At 41.5% G+C, this 26,505-nt stretch overlaps 1 protein-coding gene across 1 annotated transcript in view; it reads left to right on the top strand.

Moving 5' to 3' along the window:
- Nucleotides 1–26,286, top strand: part of cxadr (CXADR Ig-like cell adhesion molecule) — a 154,630-nt gene extending 128,344 nt beyond the window's left edge. Inside the window, exons 3-7 of the mRNA XM_034179014.1 lie at nucleotides 1,481–1,685; nucleotides 17,874–18,029; nucleotides 18,150–18,272; nucleotides 19,812–19,950; nucleotides 22,399–26,286. Coding sequence (XP_034034905.1) covers nucleotides 1,481–1,685; nucleotides 17,874–18,029; nucleotides 18,150–18,272; nucleotides 19,812–19,950; nucleotides 22,399–22,681 — 906 coding nt within the window. The 3' untranslated portion in view covers nucleotides 22,682–26,286. The remainder of the gene's footprint in view (nucleotides 1–1,480; nucleotides 1,686–17,873; nucleotides 18,030–18,149; nucleotides 18,273–19,811; nucleotides 19,951–22,398) is intronic.
- Nucleotides 26,287–26,505: the final 219 nt, after the last annotated feature.

Here is a 26,505-nt window from a genome sequence, read left to right as displayed (position 1 = left end):
ATGGAAAAACCACCGACAGCTGTCTGAACACCATCTCAAAGCCGTCCTGTGAGACTAAAACGGAGGTGGTTTTGTCTCGCTCCATCAGCAAATCGGTCGTGACGCGCGAAGCCTCCGCTCGGCTTTCCATGACAAAATCTCTTGTTAAAAGTGAAATCTGCTGGAAAATGGTTGATGTCCAGCTCTTGTGATAACCAGAGAAAGTGCACACGACAGTCCGGCTCCACCGAGCCATCCGTTTAGAAATGATCCGGTGGTTTGTGGCTCTCGATGGTGGCACGGAGCGCGGCGCGCCGAGCGTCCTTAAAGCTATAGTAACAGTCCTTATTCTCTGTGAAGCCCGTAAAATTTTCACCGAAAGCCAGATAAATTTTTCTAATGGTTTCCAGCTGCCAGTCTGTAACAGCTTCTGAAAAAATTCTGATGGGAAAAAAAGCCCAAATCATTCCGCCATTTCCTGACAATGAAAATCCGATGAGGGGGCGGACCACTCCTCACTCAAAGCCTGCTTACAGGCGAATGACGCAACAGACAGGCGTGGAGAAACTCACGCATGCGCACGAGGGTTCAAGCTTGCCTGATGCAATCACACGTGATTCAAATCCATATGGTTTTTGAAAAAATAATAAGGTCGGATACTTTTATAATAGACCTCGTAGTCCTCACAGACATAAATAAAGTTAGTGATGGACAGTTTCAGTTCTGTTGTTGGTGTTGTGTATTTTGTAGTGCTGAAGTCCAGAAGTTACTTTTCAGTAAGATGTCTTTCAGTGTCATGTTTGTTAAGAAACACACAGTTAATGTTAAAGGACAATTTGTTGTAGTCAGAAAGTGAAGTTAAATAATTTCAGTGAAATGTTTGTAAATAAAAACAAAGCTAATGGTAGTGGAAACAGTTACAGTCAAAAAGTAAGGAACAACTGATGAATAAAACATGTTTTCAAAGTCATCATAAAACTGTAATATATCATGAAGCATTCATATCTGCACTTGGTATCGATGAGTACCAAAATGTACCGACCAAGTACTTGTGGTAAAAAAGTGGTATCGGCGCATCCCTATTTATTTACGTTAAGACTCAATAAAATGTTGTTGACATAGAAAACCTGTAAAGCCTAATTCTAGTACACAGAAAATTCACAGGAGGTATTGATAAGGAATCGGATTGATATGCAGAATTGATAATGGCATTGATATTGATAAAACTTTATCAATACCCATCCCTACTAACTATGACTGCTTCAGTAGATATGTAATGCTAATGCTACACTCACTCATGTACTAACCACATATGCGTAGCGGCGTCTCCACAGTAAATCGCAACACACCACATTAGCAGGAATTAAAAATAGATTTTTTGACTTTAATTCGCAGTCCATGTTTTGGCCTCACCATGTTTAAACATCATATTTATGTGTCGCAGCATGCAGTCACGCTTTAAGTAACTCAAACTTCTCTCTCACTCTTTGTCCACATTTAGATAATTCTGTACTCGGGTGACCGGGCCTATGAGGACTACTATCCTCCTATGAAGGGCCGAGTCCACTTCAACTCGGCCGATCCTAAGAACGGTGACGCCTCCATCATCTTGTCAGGGTTGATGTCGTCGGACTCGGGCACCTACCAGTGTAAAGTGAAGAAGGCTCCTGGTATTCGCAGTAGGAAGATGCTCCTGATTGTAATGGGTAAGTGGTACTGAAAAAGGCTTTGGTGTGGAGCTAATAGTCTGCCTGTATTGTCTTGCGTTCCATCACTGCATGCAGTGGAAATCACATGGTCTTTGTCCTTCTTGGCGGTTTTGATGTAATCTCTTCTAAAATTTCAGTGCATAACCTTCCCAAAGGCTGACTTGCTTTGTCGGCTTTGGTGAAGCAATTGTTTTCTTCCTTACGAGATGCACTCTGATTGTGACGAAAGTTATTATACAGATTTCTTTTCACTGTAATATAATTTTGCTACACTTGGCAGTTTCTGATCAGTTTTCAAGTACAACCCAGTACTATAAAGCAGGAATGGAGAAACAGATTATCATGTGAGATCTGACAAAAAAAACAACTTGACAGTCATTATTTTAAAAAAGAAAGAGGAGGAATTGAAGATCTGTGAGGAAGCTCAGATAATGATAAAATGCTCTGCCATACTAGCTGCTTCTGTGTATTATATATTGGTGGTAGTAAATCCTCAGCAGTTTAGAGGCCAGCAGATGTCTTTATACATGAAATTGACAAACATTCTGTCCAGGCCCTGAAGCCTGTCTGGCTGATGCTTATCCCTGCGTTCCGTAGCATGAAGTGGATGGTGTTATATGGTTCCCACTAGACTAGACACCACACCATCACAGCTTATTTCCCCATCCAAGACCATTTACAGCTGGATGGACTGGGACAATGTAAACCTGGAATCAAATTCTGATCTGTATGTTGGTAGTCCGATTCCTGTCCCACAGAGCAGGGGTCACCAACCTTGTTTCTGCAGGGCACCTGCCCTGCATGTTTTCTAACTCTCCCTGTTCCACTCCCGGGCAATTAACTCTATCAGGTGTGCTCAGCCAATCAAGAGCTGGAAAACACTACTTTTTAAAAATCAGGTGTGACTTGAGTAGGTAGACTTGGAAAACATGCAGGACAGGTGCCCTCCAGGAACAGGGTCGGTGACCCCTGCCACAGAGCCACCTTGAAAAAGTGGGCGTGTTTGTACAGAAAAATAAAATCAGCTTCCGCCCAACCGCATGCACATCTTCATCTAGTGCACTGTTATTGTGTTCAGTGTCATTGAAATGCATAAACTGTTTTAGGATGATTTTCAAGCTTCCTGGACAGACGTGGTAAAATTCAGGTCTGTGTGGAAAAGTATTTTCCCTTTCAACCATTATTTATATAAATTGTAAAAAGATGCAACAATGAACATTGGGCATACTAGAAATGTTATGTTACTGAGGCTGCATGTTGTAATCACATGGGGCGTCACACATACATTCTTTCGTGTAAAGAAGGAATCGATCAGTCATACTAAATGAGCTTCTTCATGAATACGTTTTTACCTCTTTATGCCAGTATATGAACTTTTCTTTTATAAATTCTGTGAATCATAGAATAGTCTCACTAGGGACAGCAGCACGGTGCCACAGGGGGTTAGTGTGCTTACCTCTCAAACAGGCTCCTGGTTTAAAGACGGCATGTACATCTGGAGTTGCATCAGTAAGGGTATCTGGCCTAAAACTTGTCAAATCAACATGCAGATCCATACAGGATCTGCTGTGGCAGCGCTGACCAAAAATGTGAGGAGCCAAAAAAAGATTACTGTGAAATAGTATCCCTAAATAAATGTCTCTTTTGAAGAATGATCTGGGCAAACTCTGTAAATGGGGTCCATGCAGTCTGCTGGCTGAGACGGTGACACATCGAAGTTGTATAAGTCATATGATTCACTCCGTCTGCAAACACACACACACGCACGCTGGCCTTACTAGTCGGTCATCTGAGTAAATGAAGTCAATAGTGAAACTGCCTCTCGAAACCCGCCTGGCATTTGCATATGGGAAAAACAACCCACATGCACTGCATTAGTCAGTGTTGTGAGGTCAGCTCATTATTGTGCTATTATTAAAATAGTTTCACCTTTTGTAGAGAGGGCAAGCTTCAGAAAATGGCAGCTCTTCATAGGAAAGTAACCGCACTGTACCAACAAGTCGAACCAGATAGACAGCAGTTGTTTGAAAACAAACAGGTTGTTCAGTGGTTGTCGTCCTGTTAAGATCGTCCTGTCATCGCTGAGTGGAAGTTGCTTGTCTGACTAATAGTTGTGTGTGCAGAGGAAGACTTGATAGTGTCCTTAGGGAGGGAGTTTTCCATTTAAATGTAAAATATATTATTATTATCAATAATAATAATACAGGGATTAAAGTTCTCTGTCACTACAACCGATTTCCATCAGTTGGGCTGCCAAAAGACACGTTTGTGCAGAGCCGTCCTGATGCAAACTCTAGGCTGGACAGAAGATATAAAATTTACTGCATCCCCAGGACACATGCGCACCACGTTCAAAATGTTCACAAATCGATTTGTAGAATAACATCTCTGTTTTTCTTTCCTGCTCGTTGCTCTGCATCCTGTGTGCACTCTGTGGGGGGTTACAGCGCTGTAACGAACGACACAGCAAGCAAACATTTTTGCAAACATATTTTTAAACTTTTCTTTTCTTTCAAAGTCAGCTCTGAGTGTGTCTGTGAATGTCTTTGCTGTGGTTAAACTAAAAACACAGCTGCAGACACATTAACAACAAACACAAATGCTTTTTTCACCAAAAATACACCTAAAATCTCATCCTGAGTACAGCGTGACATGAAATACGCATGACGTGCTTTCCACATAAAGACACAAATTCTTGATTGTTCTTGGTCACAGCCTGTAAACCAGGGACGTATCCATACACAGAGAGGACGGGGGGGGAACGTGCCCTCCACCACACCCCTTGATTAAAGGTCCACCTTTAAAGACCTTTTTCATACTAATACTGATAATAATAATTATAACAAGAAGAAGAAGAATTTTAACAACTAAAATGTTTAAATCAGTATTACTCTGGGCCTAAGTTTTACTATAGTTCTGGACTAAGTTTAATTGATGAACCATATGAAAATAAGTTTACTTCAATTAACTTTTCGGCATCGCTAAAGTGGGATGTGAAGCAGTTAGGGCTGTAGCTACCAATTATTGTTGTAATCAAGTGTTCTATCGATTATGCTGGCAATTAATCGAGTAATCGGATAAAAAGTGCTTTTGCGTTTTTAAACAACATCAATAGTCCAGAGCTCTTCCTAAGCAATGGCACAATGTCCCTGTGCCAAAGTCTTGACATTTTGCTGAAATGGTGATGGGATGTAGCTTTCTGTTCTGTTTTTTTTCCCCCTCAACTTCTAAAATGTAACCATTTTGTTTTTTTGTTTTTTTAAGGTTGGTGGACTGGATCTCTATGTGATTTTTTTATTTTATCCCTGTTTCTCTGTGATTCAGCAGATGCATTTCAGCAGGAGGTTGAACATGCAGCCTTGCAGTTATTATTATTACTTTAAGTTACCGTGTTTGTGACGCGTTGTTTGTTGCCCAGATAAAGTGAAACAGTGCGAGTCTGAACAGAAGCCGGCTTCAACTGTGGGTACGTGGCTGTCGGGTCATTTTTTTAATAACAGACAAACACACTGATTCACTTTAAATGTGCAGTAAGTCTGTTTCAGATGATCAGTGTGGAGCCTCTTTCTCTTAAAAGGCTTTATTTTATTCTCTGTCGCATTGGAAAAAGGCAGCTTTAAGGGCTAAATTATTAGCTGTTACACGGCCTGTTCGCATGCTCTAGTCTTCTCCTGTTGTTTTTCTGGGGATGTTACAGCGCCACACACAGGCCTGGCATATGTACTACAACGTTTAAACGAAGCTTTGAGGCACAGAATTTGCCTCAATCATTTTTTGTAATTGAATTATTCAAGTAATCGTTTCAGCCCTAGAAGCAATATCTTTTTTTTATTTTAATGTCTAAGCTCAGGCATTACTGGGTCTGCTTGGGATTCAAGCTTTAAAATCAGGTTAGTTAAGATGAGGGAAGCCAAAAACATGAAAATGATTATGGCTCTTGCGGTTAGTAATCTTACCACACAAGCATGTAGGTTTTAATATTGATTTTGGTTAAAGGGAAAGAAAAGGTGAAAATGTGGAAAAGAAAATACAAATACAACATACATTAAGCAGTACAACTAAATTGAGGGGAGGGGGTCAGGGTGAGAAAATGGTCACTGTGTACGCAGTCTGCTGTGCCAGAGAGTAAAGTTGTTGTAAACTGTTGTAAACTGTGCGCGGCTTTGTGCAAGGGCACAAGGAAAATTTTGCAATGTTCAAAGTCTCTGTCAGGCATTAATTATGTGAACTTCACATGAACATTGGATCAGCCGGGAACACAGCCGGTGGCAGTGTCACAACGAATTGCGCGGCAGTGTGGGCGTTAATGGCGTGCGTTAAGGCAGCATAAGTCTGCTGTTGTGCAGCAGATGAGTGAGGGTTACTTACTGGTGCACATTCGGCCCAGTGTCCTTTTGTGTAGACTAGGGATGGGTATCGGGAACCGGTTCTTTTCAGATTTCGTTAAGAAATGATTCGATCCACCGACATCAATAACCTTTTTGCTTAACGATTCTGTTATCAGTCCTTCAGAGTGGCCGTTGTTTTTGGGGGTGTTTGTTGGGAAACTGATAATTTCTCTACATTGATTACAGACCCTGCAGCGGGTCTGTAATCAACCGCTTCTGCAGCACGGCTTTGCTTTGAACCATGAACCAATTGAAGCAGTGCTTCAATCTCCTGCTTCATTGGTTCATTGTTTTATTTAGCTTTATCTTAATTTTTCCCCGCTAAAACCCCAAAGAGCATATGTCTGTGAGTAATATTTACCTTTTTTATGTTAAACTGACCTGTTATGGTCTTCTGAAATAGCTGGTATGTGTATTTTATAACTTAAAAATGGGTCTGATGCTAACGCGTTAGCATGTCTATGGCGTTTTCAATGTTAAAGTTAGCGTTAAGCTGTCTGTATCTCAGCACGTTTGTGTGCATTTGTTTTCTGTGTAATAATTAATGGCTCAGCGTTTGCTGTCGTAAAAGAGTCAAATTGTAATTTTTTAAAATTTATTTTTATTCATATATTAATAGTAATAGTAACAACAACAATAATAGTAATAATAACTCATAATAAGTAATAATGCTATGATACAATTTTAGAGAAAGAGACAAAAAGAACCTGATGAAACAAAACACAACAGAAAAGTTAAAACCAACAAATAGTGAAAATAAATACATAAATAAATATACAAATAAATGTGTTTCCTGTGAACACTTAGTGACTCTTACGCCTCCACTTCATCCCTGTTTTATTTACGTTTAATGACAATTTGTTTCGGTCAAACCATATTTTCAATGTGTTCATTTCTTCAGTGATTTCCTCCAGAACTATCTGCCAAACTAGAAAACTGCTGCATCCTAGTAAGAGCAGAATACTACTGGAATGAATTTGAATAAGGAATGTTGTTTTTTTTTTCTCACTAAATGGATGCTGCACTCACTGCAGTTTATTGTCTGGAATAGTCCCAGATTACATTTCAGAACTTCTAGAATTCAAAAATCTTCGTGTGGGTGGTGTTTGGGGGTAATTTTGGGTTTCAGCTTTTTTTGTTTTTCACCACTTTCATCCCTGAATATGTCAATCGTGAGTCACTTTGTGCAGATTAAAGTTACTAACTTGGACTCCTGTCTTGTTGGGAGAAAGAAACGAGAATCGTCCTCCGTTCTGTTCACACAGCTCCAAACGCTGCGCGGCTCTCTGACGAGTCAAGTTAGAACCATAGAATCCAGTCGGAATTAATAAATTCAAAGCGAAACGCTGTTTAAATCATTTGACACCTCTTTCCAAACGTAAAACAAACAAACTGCAGTCAATCAAAACGGTTTTTCCTCCCAAAATGAGCCGTCCTGCGCTGACGTGCAGCAGCTGGCTGAGCTCAGCTCAGAGGTACGGAGAGACATTCATGCCAAAATGTCTGAAAGGAAATGCTTTTGACAAAAACTACAGATTTTGTTAATTTTTATTTATGTCCAGAGATCAAGGATCCAGTGGCCAATTTCATTTTTATTTACTTTAAGACTCATCAAAATGTTGTTGATATAGAAAACCTGTAAAGCCTACTTTTAGTACACAGAAAATTCACAAGAGGTATTGATAAGGGACTCGATAAGGAATCGGATTGATAGGCAGAATTGATAATGGTATTGATATTGATAAAATCTTATCAATACCCATCCCTAGTGTAGACATGCTTTAACAGAGTGTCTGGACTTTAACTTTGGAGAAAAAAGTGGGTGCAGATGCATCTTCAGAACAGTCAATGACTGGTCAGTAATGACTGGTTTGATTTTAACAATAAATTTGCACATTAAATTTTGCTTATACCCAAATAGATTGTTTGCACCCATACAGTTGGTGGTGTGACTGGAGAAGTAGAAACCGTTTTCCAGGGTCAACACTGTAGTTTTTCAGAGTATCCTTCAGAGTACCACTGGATTGACTGTGTAAAACAATCGGTTATTTGAGACGCTGATGAGGAGGAGTATCAGTTGATTTCAGTCATTTGTAAATTGCTGAACTAATTTTCTCTCTATTTTTTAATAATTTGCTTAGCAAAGTGGCTTCATAGTGATAAAATAAATAAGTAAATCCGACCTTTATTGCTGTTAAAATGCAGAAGGTTTGGTCGTTCATGCTTGAATGAGACAAAGATTGCTCAAGAACATACAAGCTGACAGGCTGCTAGCTATTGACCACAGGGGCAGACAGGTTCTTAGCAAAGAAACGGTAACAGGGAAGAGGAGAGGGCATCCTGCCTGCTCTGCAGTTTACCCTCAGGTTGATCTTGTCAAAACAAAGGAGGTCCACAGCACAGGAGACATACATGTGCAGAGGCATATATACACACACACACACACACACGCGAACATGAATGAAAATGTAGAGCAGGTGTCATTGTCCCCTGTGTCTAAACCCGGCCGTGTGCAGCTACACACGCTGACCTGAGTGCAGGTGCTGCACCGGACGTAGTGTCCATCGTTCTGTATCCTTGTCTGGCTGCAGCTGGACGTTGACATTAACAAGAGGAGAGCACTCACCTGCAGTCAGCTCTGCGTGTCAGAAACTCTCACAGCCTTTAACTCTCAACAGTTAATCACTTCAGCTTAAAGGTCTTGACAGGGCTAAAATCTGGATCTGTTTTGAAACAGACCTACAGGATGAAAACACTATAATTGACCTGTTAAACTAATTTTCAAGACAAGGACGACAGTCTCTGAAGTGCTGATTTATTTAGATTTATTTTATATTAAAAGGCCTTTAAAAAATTCTGTTATTAGCATTGGGCCTGATCTGGATAGTCTGTGGTGCACAGTCTGAAATGTGCTATTGTGAACATGGAGGAGTTGTGGGTGTAGCATTTACAAATGTTTTATCGGCCATCCACTTTAAGGTGGAATGCATTATGCTCATAACACTCTGCTGTTGTCAGTGGTCAAATTGAGAGGTTTTCTGGTGAGTTCATGAATCAGTAACAACCTGTCAGAGTGGACAACAGCCACCCAAGCTCCCTGAGGTGAAGCAGTAAGATGACGTTTTGCATTGCTCAGCAGCGTTTACCTTTATTTTGTGTAATGGTTGTTTTCAGTTCAGTTATATTGTGTTTGTAAGCAGGGTGTATGTGTGTTATGAGCTTGTTAATATAAGTCACGTTTGATTGTTACACTCTAAAACAAAGTAATACATTTCGTGTGACTTTAAACCAGATTTTTCCTGGTTTACGTCACATTCTCACGTTGATGCCAGACACACTACCACTGTACCAGGTCACACCATGTTTTTAGAGCTACATGTCCTCGGGTACGCAAATGAGTGCAGTTCTACTCAGTATTTAGTGCTTGTATGTGTAGTATGTGCATGATGTGCTTGAAAACCACATCCGCGTAATGTGGAAACTAATACTTTTACATTATTATTTTTCTTATGTTTAACCCTCCTGTTTTTACCCTTTATATGCAGCTCTGCCCCTAAATACTGTGCTGTTACAAATCAGATATTTTTAGCACATTTTGTATAATTGGGTTCCAGTAATCAGCCTTATTACTATGAGATGAAACGATGGTAACATGATGCGACTGTCTGCGTGACATTAGTGCCCACTCGGCTGTGAGGTTCCACTTGATGTTGTGCAGCTCCTGTCCAGTCAGTGCTGCATTCGATCTCTCCCTTTCTAATTGCCTTGTCCACAGGGTAGCCTTGTGCTACCCATAACTCTCAGTTCACCATTTGTCAGAGCCAGGTTCTGGCCGTTATCTCTGTGGGGTCCTCCATCCCCCGTCACCTTCTTCTTGACCTTATCTTTCAAACAAACAAATCTTCTCAGCAAAGTTAACAGTAGAAGTTTTGTGTCACAGCCTTCATACATATTGAGCTGACTTTCACCTTTTAAAAACATTCCAAATGTCAGAGCTGTGTGACATTTACTGGGTGTTATTTGAGTGTGTGTGTGCGCGACTTGACAGCAGAGAGCTAGCCACTGAGTTAGGAGCTCCATAGCCCTGGTCCCCATCACTCTGCCATCTGTCCGTCACCACTTGTTCTTGCTCTCCCTGTTTCGCCCCCTCTGCTGGCTCCGTGTGGGTTTATTCGATTAGTAGAAGCACTCAGCACTGTTGGGCTGCTGTTAATCCTTACAGTTATGTCTGCTAAGGCCCCACCTCCAATCCCCTGACACCTGGTTCAGATTTGGGGAGCCTTACTACACGTTTTGTTGTAACACAACCCATTACCATGCCATGATGTCAGCTTTTTGTCAGCAAACCTGAAATACAGACTTGGATCTTGGGGTCGTGACCTCAGATTCTCTCTTCCCACCCTGAAGTCTTTCTGTCTCCATCCTCTGTCTTGGTTTTTCCAGTTCCTGGCTGTGGCGGTTTTCAGTGAGGATGCAGTGCTTTCAGTTGAAGACTGTTTGTTTGTTTTTGAACTCCCTCATCTCTTCTCCTGCCAGCACTACAACTGATCAAAGCGTCTTTGCACACATTCGGATTTGCTTCCACCATGAACGCTTTGTGCATCTATGCGTTTGTGCAAAGCTCCATTCGTCATTTCCATTATCCTGACTGACAGCTCCTGTAATGACAGCAGCTGTATCAATTACTCTGATTACTGCTCTCATTATGCTGATGATTGGTTGTTTGTGCAAGACAGGAAATCAGCATCAGGAATGCACAATAGATTTGCACAGAACATGCCCACAACTTCTACGATTGGCAAATGAAGGTGGTGTTGTGGCAGAATTGCTCTGTTGTTCCAATCTAATATGGTCAATTTGAGCATTTCCTCATTCACTCTCTTTATCTCAGCCTCCAGTGCTTCAAAGTGAAGCCAACATGAAGTCCCAAATCTTTACAGTATCTAGAATGGCCACTCCTAAAGCGAGTCAATCCCTGTAGACCCCCATGATAAAATGTCAAACTTTACATGTTTGGCATCTGTTTCTGTTAATGCCCAAACCTTCTGAATTAGCACATTACTTTAAAACTAAAAGATATGTATGATATTTTCACTTTGTAAAAATGACAGCGTTGACATTATTTTCAATAAGTCCCTTCGGCTGCTCCTTTGTTTGCACTCGGGGTCGCCACAGCAAATCCAAGGTGGATCTGCATGTTGAATTGGCACAGATTTTACGCCTGATGCCCTTCCTGACGCAACTCCACATTACATGGAGAAATGTGGCATGGATGGGATTTGAACCCGGAACCGTCTGAACTGAAACCAAGTGCATTAACCACTTGGCCACCACCCCTGCGTTAATTTCGATAAAGTAGTCGGAATTAATTTGGTTTATAAATTAAAACCATAAGTGAAAACTGCTTTGCTTTAGATGTCTTCTGCCACAGTCTGGGGCACTGTATGTTGAATGTAAATGACTTTTCTGTGTGTGTGTGTGTGTGTGTGTGTGTGTGTGTGTGTGTGTGTGTGTGTGTGTGTGTGTGTGTGTGTGTGTGTGTGTGTGTGTGTGTGTGTGTGTGTGTGTGTGTGTGTAGCAGTTCAGCCCCTTCTGCTGGGGTAGGGTTGAGCTCAGCTCCACATAGCTGTCTGACTGCTGTAAAATGCATAATAGACAGAAACCAACATGTATGTTTTTAGGGTTTATACACATTTTTGACTGTTTGGCTTTACTCACTTTTCCAGCAAAAAAACGTTAGCGGACTAAAGGTTAGCGGAACTGAATTTAGCAGAAGCTAATTGGTCCGCTGATGGTTTTTGAAGTTATCTGAAAAGCTAATCTGCTAACAAACATTAGCTTTGCTAATTAGCAGTTAGCAGATTAGCAGAACTTTGCTCACCACTCTGTGTGTGTGTGTGTGTGTGTGTGTGTGTGTGTGTGTGTGTGTGTGTGTGTGTGTGTGTGTGTGTGTGTGTGTGTGTGTGTGTGTGTGTGTGTGTGTGTGTGTGTGTGTGTGTGTGTATACTCAACAAAAATATAAACGCAACACTTTTGGTTTTGCTCCCATTTTGTATGAGATTAACTCAAAGATCTAAAACTTTTTCCACATACACAATATCACCATTTCCCTCAAATACTGTGCACAAACCAGTCTAAATCTGTGATATTGAGCACTTCTCCTTTGCTGAGATAATCCATCCCACCTCACAGGTGTGCCATATCAAGATGCTGATTAGACACCATGATTAGTGCACAGGTGTGCCTTAGACTGCCCACAATAAAAGGCCACTCTGAAAGGTGCAGTTTTGTTTTATTGGGGGGGATACCAGTCAGTATCTGGTGTGACCACCATTTGCCTCATGCAGTGCAACACATCTCCTTCGCATCATCCGTGAAGAGAACACCTCTCCAACGTGCCAAACGGCAGCAAATGTGAGCATTTGCCCACTCAAATCGGTTACAACGACGAACTGGAGTCAGGTCGAGACCCCGATGAGGACGACGAGCATGCAGATGAGCTTCCCTGAGACAGTTTCTGACAGTTTGTGCAGAAATTCTTTGGTTATGCAAACCGATTGTTCCAGCAGCTGTCCGAGTGGATGGTCTCAGATGATCTTGGAGGTGAACATGCTGGATGTGGAGGTCCTGGGCTGGTGTGGTTACACGTGGTCTGCGGTTGTGAGGCTTGTTGGATGTACTGCCAAATTCTCTGAAACGCCTTTGGAGACAGCTTATGGTAGAGAAATGAACATTCAATACACGAGCAACAGCTCTGGTTGACATTCCTGCTGTCAGCATGCCAATTGCACGCTCCCTCAAATCTTGCGACATCTGTGGCATTGTGCTGTGTGATAAAACTGCACCTTTCAGAGTGGCCTTTTATTGTGGGCAGTCTAAGGCACACCTGTGCACTAATCATGGTGTCTAATCAGCATCTTGATATGGCACACCTGTGAGGTGGGATGGATTATCTCAACAAAGGAGAAGTGCTCACTATCACAGATTCAGACTGGTTTGTGAACAATATTTGAGAGAAATGGTGATATTGTGTATGTGGAAAAAGTTTTAGATCTTTGAGTTCATCTCATACAAAATGGGAGCAAAACCAAAAGTGTTGCGTTTATATTTTTGTTGAGTGTATATATATATATATATATATATATATATATATATATATATATATATATATATATATATACATACGAGGTCTGTCCAAAAAGTATCAGACCTTTTTATTTTTTTCAAAAACCATATGGATTTGAATCATGTGTGCTTGCATGAGCCAACCTTGAACCTTCATGTGCATGCGTGATTTTTTTCACGCCCGTCGGTTGCATCATTCGCCTGTGAGCAGGCTTTGTGTGAGCACTGGTCCTCCCCTCTCGTTGGATTTTCATTGCGAGGTGGAATGATTTGGAGCTTTGCTGCATCAAATTTTTCCAGAAACTGTGAGAGACAGCCAGGTGGAAACCATTCGGAAGATTCAGATGGCTTTCGGTGACGATCCTATGGGCATCACACAGATTAAGGAGTGTTACAACCGGTTTAAAGACGGCGGAGGGTGTGCCGCGCTCCGAGCGGCCATCGACAGGCTGAAACGACCAGATCATTTCCAAAGTGAACGCTGTGTTGATCCGGGACATCGTCTGACTACCAGAGAAATTGCAGAAGACGTGGACCTCAGCACTTTTTCGGCACATTCCACTGTTACAGGAGATTTTGTAATGAAAGACGTGCGGAAGTTGGAAGTCTCACAGGACATGTTGTGACATGTCCAGCTCTTACACAATTCCTCGGATACTCACTCGACTGAAAAGCCACCGAAAGCCGTTTGAATCTTCCGAATGGTTTCCACTTGACTGTCTCTCACAGTTTCTGGAAAAATTTGATTCAGCGCTGCTCCAGTCGTTCAGACATTTTGCTCGCAATGAAAATCCAACAAGGGGGGAGGACCAGTGCTCACTCAAAGTCTACTCACAGGTGAATGACGCAACCGACAGGTGTGAAAAAACTCACACATGCACACGAAGGTTCAAGGTTGGCTCATGCAAGCACACGTGATTCAAATCCATAAGGTTTTTGAAAAAATAAAAAGGTCTGATACTTTTTGGACAGACCTCGTATATATATATGTGTGTGTATATATATATATATATATATATATATATATATATATACACACACACACACACACACGTGAGCGGCTGCGTTGCGACGCGCAAATCTGTCCGCACGTCTTTCATTACAAAATCTCCTTTAACAGTGGAATGTGCCGATAAAGTGTTGATCCCAACCTCTTCTGAAACTTCTCTGCTAGTCACACGACGTCCTGCATCAACAGAGCCTTAAATTTGGAAGTGATCTGCTCGTTCCAGCCTGTCGATGGCCGCTCGGGGCGCGGTGCGCCCTCCCCCACCGTGGCCCGTTTTTAATCCAGTTTTAATGGTCCTTAATCCGTGTGATACCGATAGAATCTTCACCGAAAGCCATCTGAATCTTCAAATGGTTTCCATCTGGCTGTCAGAGTTTCTGAAAAAATTTTCATGGAACAAAGCGGCAGTTGCTCCGCCATTCTTAAACAATAAAAATCCGACGAGGGGGGTGGACCAGTGCTCACTCAAAGCCTGCCCACAGGCAAATGACGCAACCGACAGGCGTGAAAAAACTCACGCATGCGCACGAAGGTTCAAGCTTGTCTGATGCAAGTGCACGATTCAAATCCATATAGTTTTTGAAAAAAATAAAAAGGTCGGATAGTTTTCTAACAGACCTCGTGTGTGTGTATATATATATATATATATATAAATGTGTGTGTGTGTGTGTGTGTGTGTGTATATATATATATACGAGGTCTATTAGAAAAGTATCCGACCTTATTATTTTTTTCAAAAACCATATGGATTTGAATCACGTGTGATTACATCAGACATGCTTGAACCCTCGTGGGCATGCGAGAGTTTTTTCACGCCTGTCGGTTACGTCATTCGCCTGTGGGCAGTCTTTGAGTGAGGAGTCGCCCACCCTCTCGTCGATTTTTTCATTGTTTAGGAATGGCTCAGAGACTGCTGCTTTGTTTGATCAAAATTTTTTCAAAACTGTAAGGCACAACTGAGTGGACACCATTCGATAAATTCAGCTGGTTTTCGGTAAACATTTTAACGGCTGATGAGAGATTTTGGTCTGGTAGTGTCACTTTAAGGACGGCCCACAGTGCCTGATGGCGATCTGCGCTTCGAGGCGGCAGCGTCTTGCCGTTTCAAGTTGAAAACTTCCACATTTCAGGCTCTGTTGACCCAGTAAGTCGTCAGAGAACAGAGAACTTTCAGAAGAAGTCGGCATGAGGAGTTATTCGGACATTCCATTGTTAACGGACATTTTGTAATGAAAGAACGTGCGGGCAGAGTCGCATGTCGGGCCGGACCCGACCGCGGGGGGTCGCGACAGGAAAAACACCTCCGTTGGAAACCTTAACGGGCAAGTTGGAACATGCTCAAACTGTTAAACAATTTCTCAGTTACTCACTTTTTGAAAGCCATTAAAAGCCGCCTGAATTCTACAAATGGTTTTCAACACGGAGGTGTTTTTCCTGTCGCGGCGCACACAGATTTGCCGAGTCGTCACGGAAACGACTCGGCGAATTTGCGCGCACGTCTTTCATTAAAAAATGTCCTTAAACAGTGGAATGTCCGCATAAAGTCCTCATGCCGGCCTCTTCTGAATCTTCTCTGTTCTCTCACGATGTCCTGGGTGAATTAAGCCTTAAATTAGGATGTTTTCAGGTCGAAACAGGCCGACGACGGCGCCTGGAAGCGCTGCATGACGTCCCGCTCCGTGGGAAGTCCTTACACCGACAGAAACACCCCATAATCTCTCATCAGCCGTTAAACTTTTCACCAAAAACCAGCTTAATTTCTCGAATAGTGTCCACTTGGATATTCCTCACAGGTCCAGAAAACATTTTGATAAAGCAACGCGCGCCATCTCGAGCAGCGTGTGAAACAAAGGAATTCAGCCGAGAGGGCGGGACCACATCTCACTCAAGGCCTGCCCACAGGGAAATGACGTCACGACGCGTGAAAAAACTCACGCATGCGCACGAGGGTTCAAGCATGATTGGTGGAATCGCACGTCATTCAAATCCATATAGTTAAAAAAAATAATAAAAGGGTCGGTTTCTTATCTAATAGACCTTGTGTATATATATATATATATGTGTGTGTGTGTATAAATGTATATATATGTATATATGTGTATATATGTGTGTGTGTGTATAAATGTATATATATGTATATATGTGTATATATGTGTGTGTGTATAAATGTATATATATGTATATATGTGTATATATGTGTATATATGTGTGTGTGTGTATAAATGTATATATATGTATATATGTGTATATATGTGTATATATGTGTGTGTGTGTATAAATGTATATATATATATATATATGTGTATATATGTGTGTGTGTGTATAAATGTATATATATATGTATATATGTGTATATATATGTGTATATATGTGTGTGTGTGTATAAATGTATATATATATATATATATATATGTATATATGTGTATGTATATGTGTGTGTGTGTGTGTATATACACACACACACACACACACACATACATATATATATATATATATATATGTATATATACTCAACAAAAATATAAACGCAACACTTTTGGTTTTGCTCCCATTTCATATGAGATGAACTCAAAGACCTAAAACTTTCTCCACATACACAATATCACCATTTCCCTCAAATATTGTTCACAAACCAGTCTAAATCTGTGATAGTGAGCACTTCTCCTTTGCTGAGATAATCCATCCCACCTCACAGGTGTGCCATATCAAGATGCTGATTAGACACCATGATTAGTGCACAGGTGTGCCTTAGACTGCCCACAATAAAAGGCCACTCTGAAAGGTGCAGTTTTATCACACAGCACAATGCCACAGATGTTGCAAGATTTAAGGGAGCGTGCAATTGGCATGCTGACAGCAGGAATGTCAACCAGAGCTGTTGCTCGTGTATTGAATGTTCATTTCTCTACCATAAGCCGTCTCCAAAGCGTTTCAGAGAATTTGGCAGTACATCCAACCAGCCTCACAACCGCAGACCACGTGTAACCACACCAGGTCAGGACCTCCACATCCAGCATGTTCACCCCCAAGATCGTCTGAGACCAGCCACTCGGACAGCTGCTGGAACAATCGGTTTGCATAACCAAAGAATTTCTGCACAAACTGTCAGAAACCGTCTCAGGGAAGCTCATCTGCATGCTTGTTGTCCTCATCGGGGTCTCGACCTGACTCCAGTTTGTCGTCGCAACTTCGCACAGCCATTGAAGAGGAGTGGACCAACATTCCACAGGCCACAATTGACAACCTGATCAACTCTATGCGAAGGAGATGTGTTGCACTGCATGATGCAAATGGTGGTCACACCAGATACTGACTGGTATCCCCCCCCCAATAAAACAAAACTGCACCTTTCAGAGTGGCCTTTTATTGTGGGCAGTCTAAGGCACACCTGTGCACTAATCATGGTGTCTAATCAGCATCTTGATATGGCACACCTGTGAGGTGGGATGGATTATCTCAGCAAAGGAGAAGTGCTCACTATCACAGATTTAGACTGGTTTGTGAACAATATTTGAGGGAAATGGTGATATTGTGTATGTGGAAAAAGTTTTAGATCTTTGAGTTCATCTCATACAAAATGGGAGCAAAACCAAAAGTGTTGCGTTTATATTTTTGTTGAGTGTATATATGTGTGTGTCTGTAATTCAATTTTTTTCTCCACAGTGAAGCCATCGAAGCCCCGATGCTATGCTGAAGGCCCCACATATGAGGGCAAAGACCTTGTGCTGAGGTGCATGTCTAATGAGGGCACCAGCCCCTTGAAGTACACCTGGGAGAAGATTAGTGGCACTAACCTCTTGCCTGCCTCTTCTGTGCAGGGTAACTGACTCTTTAGCACTCTAAAACGAGCACATAACTGCAGTTATTCCTTAGTGCCTCACACACGCTGATCTTCTTTCAACTTAATGTTGTCATGTTTCAATATTGTGTTCTCTTCAGATCCAGTGGCAGGCACCATTAACGTGAGAAATGCATCTTCCAGCGCATCTGGTAACTACCACTGCACTGTCAGTAACAATGTTGGTACTGAGGAATGTGTACTGCATCTAAACGTGACGCCTCGTGAGTATCTTAACTGGCTTCAACAATAACACACCCTTCTGCACTCAAGTTTCAAATCCATTACTTAATATTCACTTTTAGACTGCCAAGCTTATTATTATTGTTAATCTATTGTACATTTGCTGATTTAGTTTTTTTTATTATTATTATTATTACTTCTTTTTACTACTTTGTCTTTAAAGGGGACCTTAAATGACCACTTTTTTTTTACATTTGGGCCCTTCCAGTGTTACTGCATAGGCTACAGCAGAAAGTGGTTTCATTATTTTGTCAACAAAAGAAAGTATTTTATACCTACAATTCAAAGGATTAGGAAGTCATTTTGTGCGATATTTAGCAGTTTTACTTATCTGTAGATGTGAGAAGTGCATGGACATGAGCCAAAAGTTTCCCTTGTTGGACTTTAATTTATAAAATATGGACACTTTCCAATATTATCCTTGTGAAGCCCAAGAATGTAATAATTGTCCACCTGTTACATTGACCAGTATCCTATGTACACATATGGACATGGTCATAGTTTATTTTCTCTCAGAATCACTAAGTGGATGCTTTGACCCATTTCATACCATACCAGAAGGATTGTGATACATTTACTCTCTTAAGGAATGAGTTTTCATTTAGCACTGAAAGTATTCACAGCACTTCACTTTTTCCACATTAAGTTATATTCCAAAATGGACTAAATTAATTTTTCCCCACAAAATTCTACTCACAACACCCCATAATAACAACATTTAAAAATTCTGTTTTTGAAATTGTTGCAAATTTATAAAAAAAAAAAGAAAGAAAGAAAGAAATCACGTGTACATAAATATTCACACCCTTTGCTGAATACTTTTTTGATGCATTTTTGGCAACAATTACAGCCTCAAGTCTTCTTAAATATGATTCCACAAGCTTGGCGCACCTGTCTACCAATCCTCACTAGTCTCCTAGTGCCTTCCGCTGAAAAACATTCACCATGCATCACTGTAGGGATGGTGCCTGGTTTCCTCCAAACATGACTCTTGACATTCATGCCAATGACTTTAATCTCATCAGACAAGAGAATTTTGTTTCTCCTGGTCTGCGAGTCCTTCAGGTGCCTTTTGGCAAACTCCAGCTGGGCTGCCATGTGCCTTTTACTAAGGAGTGGCTTCTCTACCATATAGGCCTGATTGATGGATTGCTGCAGAGAGGGTTGTCCTTCTGGAATGTTCTCCTCTCTTCATAGAGGAACACTGGAGCTCTGACAGAGTGACCATCTGGTTCTTGGTCACCTCCCTGACTAAGGCCCTTCTCTCCCAATCACTCAGTTTTTGCCCTCTTGTGCAGGCACACCACTTGGCAGAAGTTGGGAAATCTCTTCTCTGCGGAAAAATTGGACAGTTACCACTACAGGTGTGGTACTGTGCTTTGCAAAGTACAAAATATTAGCTGCTGTTGTACCTCATGTAGGTCCCAAAAAGAAACATCAAATGGTTTTTCGCAGTTTCTGGAAACGGTAACTTTATTATTGTGGGTTTACTCATTTTTATCCCCCCATGTGTTTTGCAGCACCAAACACTGTAGGCATCATCGTTGGATCCATAATTGCTGTACTATTGATTCTCCTCATTATTGCCATCATCATCTTTTGCTGTTGCCGTGCTCATCAGAAGAAGAAGTACGAGAAGGAAATCTGCAATGAGATAAGGTACTCTTTCTAAAACAAAATATTTGACTCCCAAAAGCCCAATTTAATAAAGTATTATGTGATGCTGTGCATTTTCCACAGTATGATGGGCCAGGTGGGTTTGTGGTAAAGGCATTGAATTACATATATGTGGACCTGGGTTTGATTCCCGGTGTCGATGCCTGTCTGTATCCTTGGACAAGATAGGTCATGTACATTGTCTTAGTCCGCCCAGCTTTAAAAGGGTACTGGCTTTGGCTCGGAAAATAACATGATGAACTGGCATCCTGTCCAGGGGAAGGTGTAGAATCTCAGTTGCTTCATGCTACCCCAGCCACGTATAAACACCAGCACCAATGGGTCTTATTACCTACATAGGGCTATCTTATTATCACCATTATTATTATTATTGCCAGTCTGGTACATGTAATTACAACAGGCAACTCTTGGAACCTCAGTGTTGTTCAGGTGAAACCACCATCACCATCTCGGCAGGCTGCTGGTCCATTTTCACCAGCCAAAAGTAGTCGTCTGTCTGCCACAGCCAGGACTTTGCCAATTAAAGAGGTCTACAGCACTGAGGCACCTGGATCATGCCACATGGACACGTGGTTGTAGTGTCTTAGCTGACATTCTCTCGTAATAGTACTCAAGTAGGCTTACTGCCAAACATTCTGCCTTATATGACATCAGAATCCACTGTCTCAGCTCTAGTCTCTTCTAGGATGAAATGAAACACAGGAGGACATTAATGCAATCCCTGGCATGTTTCAGGGTCATCTTGCAAAAAACAAACAAAGAAACCCCTAAAACATTTCTATTTGGCATTTTGTTCTTGCCCTCTTCTGCAAGTCCACCACCCAGATCGCATACAAATTTATCTGGAGTAGGTTGATCATGAAATCTAGCGAAATTTAGTCAAGGACATTGAGCAGATGGCAGTCTGTGTGACTCTGACTGAATCCTTGAGGGAGCTTCAAGTCTTTGGTCAAAGAACACATACTGGGTCCTCCTTCGATACCCCCTGCATTCTGCAGCAATTTCTGGGATCTTCCCACCAGAACATGATCGTTGGATTCCCTTTGCTACACCACTGGTTTTAGATCCAGCAACTCGTGGCCTCTGATGTTTTCAGAACCTCCTCAGATTAATATTGTAGCCCCATCTGACACTGGATAGTCCCACTGCACCAGTGCACGTAGGACTTCACACAGTGTGTTTGTGGTAGCACTTGCACCATTAGAATAGAGCTCTTTGTGGAGCGTGACTTCTGGCCATTTCACACACACACACACACACACACATATGCACACAAACACAACTCTCACAAACTCAAACAACCATGAAAATGGTTTTACCCCATCAGCGCTTTTCTTTTTCTTTTTTTTTTTAAACCCCCTCCTCAAATAAACAGCTGTGCTAATCAGTTTGAAAGCTTTGTTTGCTCTGTGGATTCTGTATCATGTCGAATGCAGTCAGAGCAGCTGAGCAGTGCAAGAGCAGCTCCCATCCATTCAGACAAAGTTCAGCTGCAGTTATCTGTCTTCCTTTAAGGAGTCTGATCATGCTGGAGTCTTGAAATGACCCAGAAGCTTCCTGGTTGTTTATTCTTTCCCCCACCATCCTTTGGGCCTCAGGACACATCAAAAGCTCGGTCAGTGTCAGACGTTCCACACTTCTTTACCCATCAAATAACAGAATAAATTCACTCTTATTATCTGAGGAAATTTAATTTTCTGATGTAGTCGCAGGTGAGCAAAGTTAAATTAGTTTATCTTTTTTTTTTTATGCCGTGGGTCATTTGTCCTTCAGCAGTGTGTGTAAACACCCTCTTCTCTGAAACCGCTGGAGTAATGAAGTTGAAACTTGGTGTGGATGTTCCTCCCTATGGTGACACCAAAGTTTATTTGAGTAGGAGTGAGAGAAGTAAAAATAATTAATCTAACAATTCAAATAAAACCAACGTTACACCCACAGCCCATATGACAATATCACATGTTTGTATGAATGTCAGGGTGACACATCATCAAATATCTCTTGAGGTTTGAAGATTTTCCCTCCACGTTTTGTTGCACAGTTTTCATTTGGTTTTGCTTTCTTTTCTTTTGGCTCCCTTCAGCTATTTACAAATAACAACCAAACCAGTGATGCCAACAGACCTGACTCATGTTGCATCTCTTAAATCTGGGAACTTAACAGAGCAGTTTATGGGGAAAAAAAATTTCATTACTTTTACCACTGCAAAATTGAATTTTTGCAGTGGTAAAAGTAATGAAAGTTTTTTTTTGGGGGGGGGGGGGGGGGGGGGGGGATGTTGGATGTATTCAGAAAGGATTTCTTTGAGTACCCTTTTCTCCTTACGTTTTTCAAGTTGCAGAAACTAAAACTGTAGGTGACCTGGTAAAAAAGTGAAATTGTAGACGTGCATTATTGTTGCCTGAACATGCTGCTGTCTTTGTTCTCTTTCAGAGAGGACGTTCCTCCTCCAAAGAGTCGCGTTTCAACAGCACGCAGCTTCACCGTGGGCAGCCAGCGCTCCTCCCTGGGCTCCATGTCGCCCTCCAACCTGCATGAGTACGCCCTGAAGCCTCAATATGACAAGATTCCCTCATCAGAGGAATACGAACGGCCTCCAAGCCATGTTGCTGTGCCTCCACCCACAGCGCCCAGGATGATCGGCCCCAACCTCAGCCGCATGGGGGCTGTCCCTGTAATGGTGCCTGCCCAGAACAGGGACGGCTCCATTGTGTAGCCCGCCCTCCTCCTGGAATGGGACCATGCAGATCAGAGTGGAACCTGGGGAGGGACACAAACCAATGAAGGAGTGAGAGCTGGGAGACCTTAGGTCTTTGTTATTTACTTATGGAGTAGACTCCGCTGATGAAGACCCGGGTGTGGTGTTGAGTGCACCAGACTCGTGGCACATTAACATTTTATTGGACACAAACACAATGAATTTTTCTCGCTGGACTTTTCTCTTAGGAACATGAATTGGTGTGGATATCCAGCAGAATGCTTCTTGTACAAATTATATTGTACATAAATAAAAGCATGTTTTTGTTTTTAATATAGACGAATCATGCTGTAGAGTTACTTTGTGTTCAGAATCGGTCCAGGCCTCTGATTGGTCGTCTGTGTGTATGCATGCGTCTTGTGTATTAAACTGCAGCTGTGTATGTGAATGTACGTGTGAGTGGCACTGAAAATGTATAAATCAGTTACTGTCCTCAGCGAAATACCGACACAAGGCAGTTAAATAATTCAACGTTAAAAATAGAAAATGTTCTGATTGTCTGGAAATGGATAAAGAAAATCTATTTCTTTTCAAATCTGAACTTATCTTGGCATAAGTTATGTGGATCAGCTGTTTTATTTCGAATTGTCCCGTCTGCGTTTGGGATTGGCTGGTGCTTGGGAGGGTCCTCCTTGTGATTGGATGAAATTTTGCTTCTTGGTTCTCAGTTCTCCATCCCCCATCTCTTCTCCCCTGCATGTTGAGACGTTTGGGGGCAGCTGGACAGTAGGGGTGACTGAGCAATCATGTCTGATTGTTTGACCGTTTATAACCACCCAGACGTCTAAGCCCCCCCAAAAGCACACAGTCCTTCTCAGTAGGATGGCCACATCATCTACTCCTCATTTCTTCTTTGTGGTATCGGTCACGCAGCTTCATTTACAGCTGAGTTACAGGAAGCTTGATTAATCTTTCTGTGCTCAAGAAGCCTCCTGTACCATTAATGGGACTGTTTAATCAATGTCCCACACTTAATAGCCACTAAACATGCACGCTGTTATTTTTGTGCACTAGATTCTAATGGCTGTTGTCCTGCTCGCTATCAATGATGCAGGGTATCGCAAGCCTTCATGTGTGTTTGGACAAAATAACTCTGAAACTGGTGAGCAGATTTTCACTAAACTTGGTCGGGATGCTGCATTGAGATGATTAACTGTTGTAGCTGATGGGTCAAAAGTCATCAAAAATATACTCTGTAAAACACATTTTCTAGGGTATTTTTGCAACCAGTAGAGCTAGAGATGATGTCAAATTCATATCAATTGGTAAATCATTTGTAATATAACAGTAAGGTTATGATGTTGTGATTCAAAATATTACGTAGTGCAGTATTTATTATCTGCGCTCACAGGGTCATCATCTCTACTTTTCATTTTACCTCCTTTTGCTCATTTTGATTTTTAGTACACTTCTTCTGCAGTGACTTGGTGGCCACCTGATTGGCTCGTTGCATATCTCCATTATGGAGCAGCTGTACCTAATCTATTGGCTCATACCCACCATTTTAATGTCTTGACCTTTTTTCGTTGCGGTGTTGTCGGGAATTCAGTTCACTGCTTTGTGAGTGTTTCCCCCCATAACACGTTAAAGATGAAATTCGGCTTATTTTTATCCTCTTGGTTGTGATGTCATAGTTGCTGGGTTTGAGACCTACAACCTTGTCATCGTGACGGGGACAGGAACCAGTTTTAATGTCCAGGCATGGCGCTGTGCTGCGACATGGCTTCTGCAGATTTTTTTTTTTTTTTTTTTTTTTTTGCACCTACTGCAGTTCTGGTTCTTTTTGCAATATGTTTTCCAATAAATAAAATCTCTTTTTGTTCGCTCGGCCCGTGTCTGTTCCATCAGCTTGCTTGTGCAGTTTTTACAGATAATTCATTCTTCCGGGAATGAAGTTAGTTTCATTGCTTGGTAAATGTTTGAAAACAAATCAAGTCATTTGCAAGTAAAACAGCGAGCAGGCTAACAGGTTCTTTTTACTCCACTGCCTTCATTTCCTCCTGTTTTTTAGCCTTGTCCTCTGCACAGACGTCTATGTGCCTTGTCCTCACTGAATTGTTGCAGCACTTCCATCATTGCACCACGTCATCTCCACAGATGTGCTCGTCACTCTACCGGTCTGTTGACCGATAACCGGCGTCCTGACCTTATCGATCCTACGTGAGCTTGTTGATTTGTTTTTCTGTTGCCTCAGTTAAGCTTAGTTTGTGTTGCCCCACAAACACTCGCCTCGTGCGTGTACAGCTTCACAGAAGCAAACATCACTGTCTTAAAGCTTTTATTTGCTACTCAGTGTTTTTATTTGAAGGACTGTATTTGATTTTTTTCTTATGTGCATCTTGATGAAGTAGCTCTGTCTAATCACACAGTGGATGATGTATGTTTGTGTACATGTCATTCTACATACAACATGACCACCGCAGCAGTGTATGTTTTATCAGTACAATGTAAATCCTCCTTGTAGATCACAATGTGCAACATTTTCTGCATGTGTGCGTGCGAACGTCCGCCAGCACTGAAACTATTGGTCAGTAATGGAAACTTAATCTTCCACTGTTCCTAGGATTTGGAGAAGTCTATGAATGTACCCTGTAAAATATGGTGCGTGCATAAGTCCCACTCCCTCCAGATTTTTAACACCATAACTCAATAAATGCTACCATTTTGTAACTCACTGTGTTAAAAGGGCACATAATTTGGATAAACTGATTAAGATATGGTTAAGTTTGTTGCACCAGATCAACCCAAAAACCAACCCTGTTTGACTTGCATCATATCACCTTGATGTGTCTGCCACCTGCTGGATGGTTGGTGGACACTAGGACCAGGAGTGGTTGGACCTGGATGCAGCTTGCCAGTTTGTTTCATTTCCGAAGTCTACAGCCACTGCTGATGGTTTTTGTTTTCCCCACCATTGCTAAAGTTGGAATTGATCAAATTTGGACTTCTTACACCTTAAATGTGACATTTTTCTTGTGTTTTGTTGGCAAAAACCTTTGAATGTTTTAATGATTTTCAAACTTTTATGCTGGGGGTTACTGTGTGTTTAAACCAGTTCAAACATATTTTCAGCTGGTTCAAATATGTTTATATTCCATTTTTCACCATTTTATTTATATATATATATATATATATATATATATATATATATATAACTGTTTTGTGACATGAAATAATTAATGCCATGATTATTTCCAGACTTGCTTGCAACCCTGAGTGTGTGTTTTGGGATTTAAGCGGCAGTGACAGTTTGGGGAAATGTCTCGACCCTCGTGCTTTGTGGTGCTGACAGATTTGTTGCACTTGTTTCCTGCACATAAAGGAAAGAGAGAAGTGTGTGTGTGTGTGAGAGAGGATCAGGAGTATTGTCATCAGAACGGGCCTTGTAGATTGAGAGAAGTACTGCTCAGAACATTAACTACCACTAACCGTATGATCTGTAGCGTTTAACATGAGTGTCCTACTAATATTGTATGAAGGTTTTTGCTTAGCAAATTTTATTTTTCTTTTGTGTGTATTTTTTTGTGCTGTATTTTTCAATATTAAAATACACAAAATTGATAGTAAAGTGCTCTGGTTGTTTATTTGGCAGTGCGGCGGTAGCTGTTGTCGACTCGAGCGTAGGTAAATGGTGCGTTTGCTGTCTGGGGTCTCTGCCTCCTGCAGCTTTGTGACTGTGATTAATTTTAATCAGCCACTGAATTGCAGCCTTTGCACCAGGTGAGGTGACTTTCTAACCACTTAATGACCGTAATTAATCAATGCTGCTGGCAGGCTTCGTC

This window comes from Thalassophryne amazonica, chromosome 9, assembly GCF_902500255.1.
Source record: "Thalassophryne amazonica chromosome 9, fThaAma1.1, whole genome shotgun sequence".
Lineage (NCBI taxonomy): Eukaryota > Metazoa > Chordata > Actinopteri > Batrachoidiformes > Batrachoididae > Thalassophryne > Thalassophryne amazonica.
Note: the sequence above shows the minus strand (reverse complement) of the source record. Positions and strands in the feature narration are given on the sequence as shown.